Source organism: Cervus elaphus, chromosome 22 (assembly GCF_910594005.1).
Source record: "Cervus elaphus chromosome 22, mCerEla1.1, whole genome shotgun sequence".
NCBI classification, from domain to species: Eukaryota; Metazoa; Chordata; class Mammalia; order Artiodactyla; family Cervidae; genus Cervus; species Cervus elaphus.
This window is the reverse complement of record NC_057836.1, coordinates 50,817,707-50,833,075: the sequence shown is the minus strand read 5'-3', so window position 1 is coordinate 50,833,075 and position 15,369 is coordinate 50,817,707. Positions and strand designations below refer to the sequence as shown.

Genomic DNA, 15,369 nt, shown 5'->3' with positions numbered 1-15,369 from the left:
CCAGAGCATGTCTGGTGAAAGTTGGGGCCTTCACTTGAAGCCCCCCGATGTTCAGCAATCTACAGCAAGGGGGGTGTTGTGGCTCACACAAGGTAAGACAGGAGACCAGCCTCTCCAATGACCTTTTCCCTGAAGCAAGTCCTTTGATAACTGACTCAATGGCTGCGGCAAAATCATACTCAATTCGAGAGAGGAGAGTTGACTAGTTGCATACTGGTTTACTGGACTGGTACTGTCCCACTCTTGCCTTCTGTCCCAGGGCTGTGAGATGCCCGGGCCCCACAGCTGACTCAGTTAGTTGGGTAGCGGTATCCATGGTTTTTCAGGCACTCAAGTGACTCATATGCAGTAGTGAGAAACACTGGCTAGGCCTACAGGGCTGTGCCACAAGGACCTCACTTAATCTGAATTCTCCCCATTTCTCTCTTCTCCCAGTGGCCTCCCCAGCCTGCTCCTTTCCCCCCAGAGCACACTGCCTGTCACTCCTCCCTGTAGAAACAGTAAGCTCACTAAGACTTGCTCCTGTCTTGCAAATTTCACCTTCTAAGACCACCAGTGGCTGTACTCCCTGCAGTTTCTTTTGACTCCACCAGGGGCAGCAGTGAGCCTGGATCTCAGTGGCCAGTACTCCAGTTCTTTGGGGTTGAGATGGAGACCCTAAGGAAATTAATAAATGTGCGTACTGATGCTGTTTTCCTAAAATAAGCTCTGAAATGATAGACCTGACCTTTGTGAGGATTCGTTTCCTTTCTGCAGTATTTATTCCTTCCTGCCTGGGCTGTGTTATAGTTTCCTTGCCTTAATTTACCAGGAAAATTGGTAAAACCAAGTTGCTTCCTTGTTTCTCCTTAATCTCTAGGTGAGGGTTGGTAGAAGACAATCCACAATAAGGTCAAACTGCATATATTCTGAGTTTTCACTTATATTGTGAAAATTTCCCCATGTCATTAAATGTTTGGGGAACATATGATCACACATGATGATGTATATTTTACATATATTATGCAAATTGGGCACCATAATTTTAAAACCATTTCTCTATTGTTGGACATCTAGTTTGTTTACAGTTTTTACTCTTATCAACAACTGCTGTGAATTTTCTTATATATACATCTTTGACCCCTTCAGAGATTATTTACTAAGAATGGCAAGTACCTTGTTTCATCCTTGGAAATCTCCTCAGCACTAACAGCAGGAGTGGCTTCACATATGGTGTATAGTGAAAACTCATTAACGCCACTCATGGTCTAGATCAGCTTGCATTGGAGCCCTATAAAAACTGTCTCTTTACTATTAAGCTATATGGAATCACAAGATTGTGCCAAATCCAATTAGCATCTATCATGAGCTAGGCATCTCACATTTTGTTACATTCAATTTCTGAAATGCTATTAGCAGAAACCATTAAGGCATTAGGGAATCAAAACACAAGTAATAATTTAAAAAAACACACATTTTCCAGTGAATGTATATATCATGTATTATCTATTCATCTGCTGCAGCAACAAAATCCCCTGTTCAAATGATGACGTTTTGTTTTGTTAAAACAAACCTTAGGTAATACTAGGGCTTCCCTGGTGGCTCAGATGGTAAAGAATCTTCCGCAATGCAGGAGACCCGAGTTGGATCCCTGGGTTGGGAAGATTCCCTGGAGGAGGGCATGGCAACCCACTCCAGTATTCTTGCCTGGAGAATCCCATGGACAAAGGAACCTGGTGGGCTACAGTCCCTGGGGTCGCAAAGAGCTGGACACAACTGAGTCACTAACTTTCACTTTAAGCAGTTTAAGCTACTTTCTTGGTTCCTTATATGATGTCTATCATCACATGTGATGTATACCATCATGTTAAAGTCATGGCATCAAGTCCAGATTTGACAGTTACAAACAATGCGCACACACACACTCACATCAGTGCACACATTCACACTGTGTACGACACTAACACCCCAGCACTGATAGAACAACCAACTGTTGATTCACCAAGAGGAGGAGAAAGGCAAGACAGAGGAAATCCACATCCCAAAGCTACTTGACTACTGCCTTTGCCGAAAAACGGAATAACAAAAAGCAAAACACTTCTGGAAATCACCTTTCAAGCCTTTCGTTTTACCATCACCACCAAATAGCGCATGCATGCAAAGTCGCTTCTGTTGTGTCTAACTATTTGTGACCCCATGGACTGTAGCCTGCCAGGCTCCTCTGTCCAGGGCGAGTGTACTGGAGTTACCATTTCCTCCCCCAGGGGAATCTTCCTGATACAGGGATCGAAGCTGTGTCTCTTAAGTCTCTTGCATTGGCAGACAGGTTCTTTACCACTAGCGCCACCTGGGAAGCCCACCACGAAGTAGACTGAACTCAAATGCTATTTTAATATCAGCACAGCCCTGGGCCCAGAGTTTCTCAAGAAATACAGGTTAACTTGACCATGATTTAGACTGAATCCATTTGCTTCTCATTCCTGCAGCTGTTTCCATTCTCCGTGGTTTTACCTGATAGAACCTGCTTTTGATATGAGTGGAAAAGAAATTTGCCGTATTCAATCTAAGAATATCCTCCTTCCTAGGGGCAACTGGAGATTTACCATTTAAAAAAAATCCAAGTGTTTTCTATGCATATTCTGTGTGTAGCAGGCTATTTTTAGGTTCTTAGATCTCTATGTTATATAACTTTACCTTGCAACTTTTACTTCTGAAAGTACCAAGTTATAGTAACACACAGTATAAGCAAAAGGTTGTTTCCTGATCTATTCTTAGCAGTTGATAAAATAACTTTTCAGGTCACCTTACCTGGGATGCGAAGCTTGGCTCGGTGTATACCCTAGAGATGCCAGTCCTCTCCTCTGCCCTCTCTCTAAGAGAGCTTATACAGGCAGCAAGTTTCCGGTGAGCCCTGACCCCATTGGCCTCGGCTGACTGGACGTCAGAGCCAAGAAGAGTCAGTCAGGTCTTCCGCCCCGTGCCACTCTGCGTAGTCACGCAGTCTGGTCCCACTCTCTGCGACCCCAGGGACTGCAGCCCTCCAGGCTCCTCTGTCCATCGGACTCTCCAGGCAAGAACACGGGCGTGTGTTAGCAATTCTGATACCCCAACACACATGTACTGGAACTGAACAATTAAGTAAATACATAGCAGATGGTGAGCCAGGCTTCTCATTGTTGGAATTTATGGGTAAGCAAGAGGAAGAGGCTAGAATAATCCTCGCAATAACAGAATTGGAGACATCAGTATGAACTCATGTTTATCTTAATATATAGATGGCTACATATAGAAATATTTACATGTATATGTAGATGCATAAGTTAGCATACACACACGTTTCCTTGCTCTCTTAGCTGAGAGGGCCTGCAAGCAACCACTGCCCAGTAGCAATGAATACACCCAGTGCCCAGATAGTGGTTTCTAATGCTATTTTCCAATAAAAGGAACGAGGGCTCCTTGGAGAAATTGCTAATTCTGAGACTGGGACAGGAAATGAACAAGATGAGTCTTAAAAGTTCTAGTCATGAGGAAAAAAATTGTAACGAAGTGTGGGTACAGATAGTAACTAGACTTATTGGGGTGATCATTTTTATAATATATACATATATGGAATTACTGTGCTGTATAATAACCAGAAACTAATAGAATGTCATGTCAAATATATCTCAATAAAAATTTTTTAAATTGATTAAAAAATAAAATAGGCAATTTCTCCAATATTTGCTAAGCTCATATCTCATAGAAAATTTATGTATGAAGAACTCCTACTACTCAAAAGACAGCCCAATGAGGTGAAGATGTTTGTGCTATAGTACTCTTAGGAAACATGATGTAGCCTTGGGACTAGGAAGACATTCTAACATCTCTTATGACACACAAAATCAATGTGTTTATTCCATCACAGCAAAATGCTTCTTTGTTAAGACCAAGATGAAATAATATGAGGTTTCTTTTATGTCCACCTTCTGGCAAGTCTTTATCATAAATGGGTGTTGAATTTTGTCAAAAGCTTTCCCTCTATCTATTGAGATGATGATATGATTTCTATTCTTCAGTTTGTTAATGTGGCATATCACATTGATTGCAGGTACTGAAGCATCCTTGCATCCCTGGGATGAATCCCACTTGATCACTGTTGTGATGCTTTTAATGTATTGGTAGATTCAGTCTGCTCTATTTCATTGAGGATTTTTTGCGTCTGTGTTCATCAGTGATACTGGCCTATCTTTTTTGTGGTATCTTTGTCTGATTTTGGTATCAGGGTGATGGTGGCCTCATTAAATGAGTTTGGGAGTGTTCCTTCCTCTGCAATTTTTTGGAGAGGATAGGTATTTCAGAAGTTTCAGAAGGACAGGTATTAACTTTTCTCTAAATGTTTGATTTAGAGAAGCCATCAAGTCCTAGGCTTTTGTTTGTTGGTAGTTTTCAACTTCAGTTCTGATTGATCTATTCATATTTTCTATTTCTTCTTGGTTCAGTCTTGAGAGATTGTATCTTTCTAAGTAAGCATTTGTCTATTTCTTCTAGGTTGTCCATTTTATTGGCATATAGTTGCTTGTAGTAGTCTCTTAGGATCCTTTGTATTTCTGTGGTATCCATGGTAACTTCTCCTTATTCATTTTTATTGAGTGCTTTCCTTTTTTTTCTTGATCAGTCTCTGCCTAAGGGTTTATCAATCTTGTTTATCTTTTCAAAGAACCAGCTTTTAGTTTCATTGATCATTTTCATCTCTATTTATTCTGCTCTGATCTTTATGATTTCCTTCCTTCTACTAACTTTTGATTTTGTTTGTTCTTCTTTCTCTACTTTGCTTTGTGTTTTGTGAGGTGGTTTACTTGAGATTTTTCTTGTATCCTGAGGTAAGACTGTATTGCTATAAACTTTCCTCTTAGAGCTGCTTTTGCTACATCCAATAGATTTTGGATTGTGATGTTTTCATTTTCATTTGTCTATAGGCATTTAAAAAATTTCTTCTTTGATTTCTCAGTGATCCTTCGGTAGTTTAGTATGAAAAGACAAATGTGGAGCTCAGGTGAGAGGTCTGGACTGAGAAATTTAGGAATAATAGGTACAGCTGTCATTTGAAACAATCAGGCAAGGTCACCTAGGGATAAAAAATAGAGAAATGATAATAAAAACCGAGCTGCAGGGCATTCCAACACTTAGAGGTTAAGAGGTAGAGGAACCACCAGCAAGACAAAGATGAGGCTTCCAGCAATGCAGAAAGGAAAGCAAAAGCAGATTTTTTTTTATAAGTCAAGTGAAGAAAGTATTTCAAGGAAGGAGGAGACTCTGTCAAATACCTTTAGAAACTAAGATGAGGATAAGGAAATCAACTCTGAATATTCACTGGAAGGACTGATGCTGAAGCTGAAGCTCCAATAATTTGGCCACCTGATATGAAGAACCAACTCACTGGAAAAGACCCTGATGCTGGGAAAGATCAAAGGCAACAGGAGAAGGGGGTGGCAGACGATGAGATGGTTAGAAAGCATCACTGACTCAATGGACCTGAGTTTCAGCAAGCTCTGGGAGATGGTGAAGGACAGGGGAGCCTGAGGGGGTCAGCCCATGGGGTCACAGAGAGTCAGACATGACTTAACAACTGAACAACAAGATGAGGATTCTTACTGAGAACTAAGCACTAGATTTGCAACATGGAGATCACTGGTGACCTCAACAGGTATACTTTCAGTAGAGTGGTAGGGACAAAAGCCTGATCTCCCAAAGAGTGAAGGGATTAGAGAAATAGTGGAGGCCGTTGAGGCTTAGCTTCATGTCCGAGGTTATGAATTTAAAGATTTGTAGTGTGTTCTCCATGGGCCATGCTCAGCTGTTCAAGCGTAGACAAAGCATCTGCAGAGAGCTATATTTAACCAGAGCTGTCCAACAGGAATGAAGGAGATAGTTGAGGACGTCTGAAGTGATGTGCCAAGAAATGTAAACTGAATAATGCGGACAGTACTTAAGAGTGAAAAAGTGGTAAAGAAGCAAAGTGGAGGTCTAGGTGTGGTCAGAGCCCCATTTATTATGCTCATAAACAACATACATGCATTCTCTTCTGGGTGAGTTCCACAAGGCCAGATGTTCATCTAGTTTATCAAGAAGTAAGTACAACAAGGCTGGGTAAATATGTCTTAAATTTTATTATTTGAGTTTACAACAATTCAGAGATGGCAGATGCCCATTATAAATGGGTATGCTATACAAGAGCTGTATTATAAGGCAAGGAAACCCGATCACTGAAAGACCCCTAAAAATGTACTTCATTTGGCTACATCATTGATAGTCTGTGCCATAGAATTTTCAGTGTCTCCCAGAAGATACATTACTAACAGTTTCTATTTTATTAGGCTCTAAGAAACTTTATTTCTTAAAGAATAAAAAGCAATTGGCGGGCAAAAATAAAGTCTTTGAAAAGATTATCCGTGTTTAAACAAAGTGACTGATAAATTAGTGAGAAGAGGAAGTTCAGAAAGCAAACTTACGTGGTGTAAAAATAAACTTTGTTAATTTGCTTTACATACAACTGATAATAAATGCATTTTGTGGGTAGGCAAAGTTATCTTATTCATTCTATACTTATGTAAAGGCTTTCAAAAAAAAGTAAAAATAATTTAAAAGAGTTTAAATCTCTTTTATAAATTAATTCAGCTAATTGGTGACTGATTTTTCCAAGTCTTTATTTTTTTCCCCATTACATGTCTTTTAGACATTTTGTTGCTGTAACAAAGATTGGGTAGCAAAAAAGAAAGAGGATAGAACTCAAATCAGTCATTCTAGTTATTTATTAGCATCTATGGAAAACGGCTAGATTTGGGAAGGCAATTAAATAGTCTAGGAAATAAGGCATTGTCCTTTCTTCTAAAGTTTTCATTTATCTTTGATTTCCTTGGTCTTAGGAACATGAATAATTTTAGAGTTTAACTATATTTACCAGTAAGATACATTAAGTGAAGATTTCCCTGTCTGAAGTTGGAAAGATGTAGCAATACTCTATTCTACTTTAGAAAATCTTGTTTCTGTGGTGATTTCCTCATAGTTGACAAGTTGTATACACTTGGTACATTTGGAGGGTCACAGAAAAAGAACTGGCTTAGGAGATTGATGATCTAGACTAAATCACAATTTGGGGCCCTTTGTAGCTGTGCAACATTAAAAATGTAACTTGGCTGACTTTCACTTCCTTCTGCTGTAAAAGAGATAGGAATATCTATCTGACCTATTTCACATGTACTGTTGTGAGAACTAAATAACATGATGTATTTGAATGTGCTTTGGAATATGTAATGCACTAAAGTTGGTAAATCCTTTAAAAATGTGATTTGCTATCCATTTTTTAGGTAAAAAAATGAAAACAGAAATTGTTGGGAAATATAAATGCTTATGAATTATACAGCCCAAATATAAATAATTTACAAGTGCTTTATAACAAAATCAGAGAAATTATTTACGGATTTTTTTAAATAAAAAATTTTGCAGAATGTTCACTACATGATATTATAACTCTCCAAAGGAGAAATTCTATAATTAGTTCAGTTCTCTGCCTTATAACTTCATTATAAGGCAGAAGAATGGAATAATTAAAGTTTTAAAATAAGCAAAATATATAATTCTAAACCACAGTCCCTTTATTTTAAAGAGCTTAATAAGAACACTTCCCTCAATATATATACAAACAACCTACTATTTATATAATGCTAACACTAACTCACAATTTAAACCATGATGATCAATGTGCATTTCTTCTTCCCTTCATCAGTTAGATTATTAAATATCTGACAATCTTGAGAGATTCCACTGTTTTTTTCAAAATGTATGTAATATAAAAAATGCTTACCTATTGAATAACTAAGGTGTTGGTCAAGTGTTTTGAATACAGATCAGAGTTTTAGAAAAATATTTGAGAACCACAGCAGCGTACCTGATAGTGTCCCGTGCAGACGTGAGCCTGTGTGGAGACAGTGCACAGGCAGAACAGGAACTGAGGTGACCCACCAACTCCGCCTTTAACATGGCAAGCCTGCAAGTTTCAGCAGACCTCTTAAGAACAAATGAACCATCTGCTCATTCTAAATCTTATGCTATCCTGATTATATTAAATGTTACCTTTTTAAAAAAAATAAGAAGGAGTATTAATTATAATGTAGCTAACAAATACTAAATTCTGGGCAAGAGCAAAATTTTTATACCACATGACAAAAGCATGTCAATAAAATGTGCTAAAGAATAACTACAGAATGCTAATATCCCACCCACTATGATCTTCGCTATCAACAAGCCAAGATTCAGCACTCCATCAACAGCTTCTGTCTCTCTCTTTCACACACCACACACACACACACACACACACACACACACACACACAATTTCTCATACCATCTTGATCTACAAATGCAGCTCAGGTCATCTCATTTTGGACTACTAAGTCTTCTGAAAAAGATCAACCTTCTTTCAATAAATCAATCATCAAAATGACCCGTTGCTTTCACTAAAGGCAATTCTGTGTTTAAAGGGTAGCCTGCAGAGAACTTGCAGGGTTGAAATAAAATTAGCATTGGCACAGAGAAATTCAAACAAGCAGATAAAAGTGAGTTTATCTCATACTCAGCAGAACATATTGAGGTCAGGTTAGGAGCAAACAAATTGGTAAATGGATCCTCAGCTGGCAGAGAGGTGGGCATAAGTAAAACAAGCTTGCTTGGGCCCCTTCCATTTTAAAGTCTGCTTTGCAGAACAAATACATCTGTGAGACAAGAAAGATGAAACCAAAACTCTTGGCATTATAAGTTAAACAGTAAGACAATACATTTCTGCTACGTCTGTGGTTCTAAAATTATTCATTGTAAACATCCTATATTCCTTTCTAGTTAATCAATTTCAGAGCTTGAGCTTGTGTCTATGTCTATGTCAAATTATCATTTATTCTATGAAAAGCAGCACAAATACTGTTCATTCTCATTTCAACACAAATTTCTTAAAAAAAAAAAAGTGTTAAGGCCATTTAATGGAATCAGGGCCAACTGAAGACTACCCTGGCAGAAGTCATGCTACCAAATTAAAAATTGTGAAAAAGAGTCATAAGTGGTTGTCTTGTGATTTCCTTCTTGGTTACTTGAGAGTGGCTTGTAGGATTTATTAGTCTCCAACATCTCCATCTCGATCTCCAATAAGCCATAGAAAATGAAAACTTAAGGCCAACAAGGCTGTCCCGAGCAGATCACCCAGCGCCGTCAGATAGGGGATGGAGAAGCTATCTGGGTCCTTTCCTTTCCTCCAGAAATGATGCACCATCCAGTCAGCGATCCACAGTAAGGTAAATACCTAGAAAAGAACATCAAAGATTATTCCTGTCGCCTGGACAGTTCCAGCCCAGTAAATACGGTCATTAGCCTAGGCCACGGCTCTCTGGAAGGAACAATATGTGTCTAGCAGAAAAAATTAATTGACAAGAACATTTTCTTTTCACCAGAAAAAAATACTATGTGCCTCTGCAATTAATGAAGTTTTTCGGGCTTCCCTGGTGGCTCAGTGATAAAGAATCTGCCTACCAATGCAAGAGACATGGGCTCGATCCCTGGTCCAGGAAGATCCCACGTGCTGCAGAGCAAATAAGCTAGTGAACCACAACCATTGAGCCTGTGTTCTAGAGCCCGGGAGCTACAACTACTGAGCCCAGAAGCTGCAACAACTGAAGGCCACACACTTAGAGCCTGTGTTCTCCAACAAGAAAAGCCACTAAAATGAGAAGCCCGTGCACCGCAACTAGAGAAAAGTCCACACAGCAAGGAGACCCAGTACAGCCAAAAAAACAAATAAATAAATCTGAGCTTTTCTTCAACTTGTCACACATATCTTCTCATTTTCTTCTAGCCTCCCCCAAACTACCATGAGCCTCAACTTTAGTAGTATTGTACATTTTGCCAAACCACTATCGTTTCAACTCACTGCATCACTGTTGTAAAGGTCAAAAATTGGAAATAACCTAAAATGTTTACTGACTCAAGAATGGCTAAATTAACACTTAGGTCATACAACTGAAGGGTTTCCCAGGTGGCACTAGCGGTAAAGAACCTGCCTGCCAATGCAGGAGACATAAGAAATGTGGGTTTGATCTCTGGGTCAGGAAGATCCCCTGGAGGAGGGCATGGCAACCCATTCCAGTATTCTTGCCTGGAGAATCGCATGGACAGAGGAGCCTGGCAGGCTACAGTCCACAGAGTTGCAAAGAGTCAGATATGGCTGAAGCAACGTAGCATGCATGCATAGTTAACAGCGGGATTCTTCAGACCTTCATTTTGTTCTGAGGGACAGGTAGGAGTCTAACTCCCCAGAGAGGAGGTTAGATGTTCAGAAATGGAGGGCTCCCCTGAAATGGCCAACCACCCCCGCCCCAATCCTCCAATAGTAAAGTGCCCAGTCAACCACCCTCTCCCACCGCTAAGCTCCTTAGCCTCTCCAGGCCTCAGCTGCCTTTCTGTAAAATACAGAAAACAATCCCTCTCTCACAGAGATGATAACCTGAGCATTAAATAATGCAGAGCACTTACAGCAGTGCTGGACACACAGAAAGAACATAACCACTATTTGCTATGATTTAAAAGAAACCAGGTCATATATGAAGAAATAAGAACCTGACTTTTCAACAACTGCAGCAGGAGAAAAGCTAGCGATACCTTCAGAGTCCTGAGAGAATATTTCTGACTGTAAACCTGCGCCCAGTTTATCAACCGAGGGCTGAGGATAAACCAGAGACATCGTAAGACAAGCCGGCACTCAGGAAAATTCTCCCCTGTTCTCTTTGGAACTTTCTTGAAAATGTGTTGATGCAAAATGAGGGCGAGAACCAAGAAAGAGAAAGACCTGAGGGGCTTCCCTGGAGGTCCAGTGGCTGAGACTCCATGCTCCCAGTGCAGGGGGCCTGCGTTTGATACCTGGGCAGGGAACCAGATCTCACATGCCACAACTAAAGATCCTGTATGCTACGAAGAAGACCTGGCGCAGCCAAACAAATAAATATATATATTTTTTAATAGAGAGAAAAACCTGAGATGCAGAAAATAGAAGTGCCAACCTAAGAGAGAGTGAGGGAAAGCTCCAGAGAGAGACAGACACAGTAGGCTGGGAACAGAGACCAGACAGAGCTGGAGGTTGGAGTCTTCCGGAGGTGAAGTCTCCAGGAAAAAGGTGCACTGGGAAATTATCTCATATAACAGAGTTTGGGGGAAGGGACTAATTACAGGTGGGTGATAGATATGATGGGACATTTGGGAAAAAATTAAAGATGGGTATACAGAAAGCTGAGGAGGGCATGGCAACCCACTCTAGTATTCTTGCCTGGAGAATCCCTTGGACAGAGGAGCCTGGTGGGCTATGGTCCACGGGGTTGCACACAGTTGTACATGCCTGAAGCAACCGAGCAAACACGCACACAGAAAGCTATGAACGTGAGAAAACAGGGCAGTTATCTCCGGAAAAAATTAAAGAGGGATAAAGAGAAAGGAAATGTACTGTAATACACAATGTGGCTCTGTGAACAACGATATTTACAGCATAGAACAGAAATAGTATTTATTATCTAAAAATTGAGCATTACTGCATTAGGAGGTTGAAAGTTGGGGAAATAAAGCATGGAGTTAGATAGCTAATCTCACTACCATAAGTGTGAGTCCATAAATATTTTTTTAAATTGATAGAGCAAAATTAGCAATGCAAGTACAATACAGAGAGAAATAACAGAAGAAATAGCTACAGGAGCTCTGGAGGACTATCAGTATTGAGCATTTTATCCCCCCTAACACATAAAACATCTTTTGTTAATATACATAAAATATCTTGCTTCAATAGGTGATGCATGCATGGGCTATGAAGCAAATTTAATGTAACTGGCCTTAAAACAGTAAATAGAATAAAATGAATATAATGAAATAGAATAGAAAGGATCAGCATGTAAAAAAAAGTACTAGCATGTACAGCACACAGTAAGGATATTTCATAAAACTTTAATTTCAGTTATGAAAGTATATGTTTAAAAAACATATAAATATGTGTGTGTGTGTGCGTGCGTGCTCAGGCGCTTCAGTCATGTCAAGCTCATCACAACACCATGGACCGTGGCCCTTCAGGCTCCTCTGCCCACGGGACTCTCCAGGCAAGAATACTGGAGTGGGTTGCCATGCCCTCCTCCAGGATAAATATGTGTGCATTTATTGAAATACAAATTTCTTACTGAGATCAAAAACATTTGAAAGCTACTGATCTAATACATACATCTTGCTGTTACATTCCAGGGGTCTAATACGTAACTCCTCAGAAGGGGAAAACCACGTCTTCTTTCTATTTGATCTCTTGGTTTCCAGCACAACACTTGTACATGATAAGCCTGCAGCTAATGGCTGGTATTGAAGAGGCTCTATCATTGAGTAACTGTGTTTCTGTCAACAAGTGAAGAGCCCTCTAAGTATTAGTTTCCTCATCACTAAAACGAGACTCACAGGCTAGCTGCAGAAATTAAGTGAGATATAAAGGGTTCAGCAAATGTTTGGTACACAATAAGCACTCAATAAATATTAATGCCATCATCATTGATTGTTAATTGTTACACTGTCTCAGAATTTACCACCTTTATTTAAAAGGTAATTTGGAACAGAAGCATGACTTCTCACCTTTCTAAGCCTTAGTTTGGACTTCTTTAAAATGAGTGAATCGATGTCTCCATGGTCTGTTTTAGTTCTAAAGTACAAAGGCAAGAAATCTGTGGTCATAAACCACATAGGGATCGCTCTCCTTAACTTAGCGCGTCTTCCTCCACCTCTCCCACATTCTTAGTCTCATAATTGAACTTAAGTTCTCTTCCCATGCAATTTCTTTTTTTTTTCAATGCATAAGTTGTTTGATATTTATTTATTGGTTTGTTCATTCAACAAACATTTATTGAGCATCTACTATGGGGTCAGGTACTACACACAAATAAACAAATATTTTTGCCCTTTCACAGCTAACATTCCAACAGGGAGAAACAAATGAAAAAATTTTAAAACACAAATAAATAACACAGTATATTAAAAGATGATAGATACCATGGGAAAAATAGAGCACGGTAATAGGAGACGGCAATGGAGAGAAGGAATGAAATTTTAAATTTTGTGTGTTTTAACTAAGTTATTACAAATGAAGCTGAAGTCTCTGTTTAAAAAAGAAAATAAAGTATTGTGTCACATTAAGTTCCTTTCTCTGGGAACATACTCTCTACCATGACTAATTTTGTTAGTGCTCTGCTGAAGCTGGAGACAAATTTCCTTCTAAAGCAAATAAATAATTAATAATTAAGGTAAATAAAAATAAATACCACATAATTAAATACCTAAAGACACTATCACTAAATAATGGTAACAGTGCTCCATAAACTTTCTTTTTAAAGGTATTGTGATGACTTAAAGTTCAAGCAGGTTTAAACGTATTGTTTTTGGCAAGTTAACAAAGGATATCAGTGTTTCTTGGAACACTCTGTATAAACGAATCATTAAAATCACAGTAAGTATCAGATACTTCTTAATGCAACATGTTTTATTTTCAAACTAAATGATAAGGAATGTATGCTTTTTTACTGGGAAAACACATCAAAAACCTAACCAAGCGTTGACTGTATTTTTACATGGTCTGTTTGTTTTTATGAAATATGCATAACTTCTTTGGGTAAATATACCTCCTGAAAAGGCAACTCTGTAGCCCCAGCTACTTATGCATGTTCTAGGTGTATTATTTGGAATCTAAATAAATATATAAAGCACAAGAATATATATATTTGCTTTGGACAATTGATTTCCTTGGCCAGTTCCTCTTCTGAGCTAGAATTAACATTCTCCTCCATGAGCATCCCCTCAATGCCCCATTGCCAGTAACAGCTTGTGTATCATGTGAAGAAAGATGATTTCTTTGGGAAAGGAATGCTTAGAAATATGATACAAATAAACACAAGGAATAGCAAATTAGTACATTTCTTCCTAAGCCTTAACTTACAAAAGCAGAATTCATTTTACCTATAAAAATGTGCTTCCTTAATCCAGTTTCCAGACTAGAAATGCTACTCATTAAAATATAATATTTAAATGTCTGCTAAGAATAATTTAGGATTATTAGTCAACAGGAATTCAATCTACTCCTGACATACAAATAAAAGCATCTTTTCTTTGGCCTAAATTATTTTTGTGAGGTAGGAGGTTAGGGAAGGTAGGAAATGAAGGAAACTTATTGAGAAGGAGCCCATAATAGTCACCAAACTTCTTAAGAAGTCCATAGCACAAAAATGGTTAGACCTTCTTAGAATGGAAGGACCTGTCTTCTATCCAAGAGAAACCCTTAGAATGTGTTCAGGAGACAAGATAACAATATTCACAGCCTTGATTTTTAATAGCAAAAAAATTATAATCTAAGGCTTCCCAGGTTGCTCAGTGGTAAAGGATCTGCTTGCTAATGCAAGCAGCACAAGAGACGTGGGTTTGATCCAACTAAAATAGGTTAATAACAGGTACACATATGAATGAATCTCAAATACAATGCTGAGCAAAAGAAGAAAGTCACTTAGCACGAATTCACTATGATTCTATTTTTTACAAGTTTCAAAACCATGTAAAACTAAAAACATATGTTTTTTGGTATTCAAATAAATGCACTGAATCATAAGGAAGAGCAAACACTCATTAGCTATACAATTCTGAATGAATAGCTTGCTTTGAGGAGGAGGAAGGAACACAGAGGTAGCTTTAAAAGGTGTAGGTTCTAGGTTACTGGTAGTTCCTAATTCTTAAGCTGACTAGTGAGTGTCCTGGTGGTCACTGTATTATTATTTTTTATATCATGTGCATGTCATTGTTGTTTATCTATTCAATATTTAATACACAGTTGGAACTTTTTTTAAAAATACAGTAATTTTTGCCAAAGCATCATTAACTCTGGGCTTCCCTGGTTGCTCAGATCGTAAAGAAATCACCTGCAATGTGGAGACCTGGGCTCAATCCCTGGGTTGGGAAGATCCCCTGGAGGAGGGCATGGCAACCCACTCCAGTATTCTTGTCTGGAGAGTCCCCATGAACAGAGGAGCCTGGTGGGCTACAGTTCATGGGGTTGCAAAGAGTCGGACATGACTGAGCGACTAAGCACAGCACATTAACCCAGTGATTCTTGCCACTGGTCATGTGACCATGTTATTTCGTTCCAATCATGCAAAGACCAGTAATAGCTAAGGTCACTTAATATTATGAAACGATAACCTGAAAATCCAGCAGAAATTCCAACTAAATAAAATGTCTCTTAGTTTAATAACAATAATAATAAAAGACAGAAATAAAACATACAAACTGTTAGAGGAAATTAACAGTTATTGACTGCCTA

General features: G+C 38.8%; 1 protein-coding gene across 7 annotated transcripts in view; it reads right to left on the bottom strand.

Moving 5' to 3' along the window:
- Window positions 1-6,101: 6,101 nt before the first annotated feature.
- Window positions 6,102-15,369, bottom strand: part of SLC41A2 (solute carrier family 41 member 2) — a 127,375-nt gene continuing 118,107 nt past the window's right edge. For all 7 annotated transcript variants that reach the window (XM_043881108.1, XM_043881114.1, XM_043881109.1 and 4 more), the window contains one exon: window positions 6,102-9,303. In XM_043881108.1, the coding sequence (XP_043737043.1) occupies window positions 9,118-9,303 (186 nt within the window). In that variant the 3' untranslated portion in view covers window positions 6,102-9,117. The remainder of the gene's footprint in view (window positions 9,304-15,369) is intronic.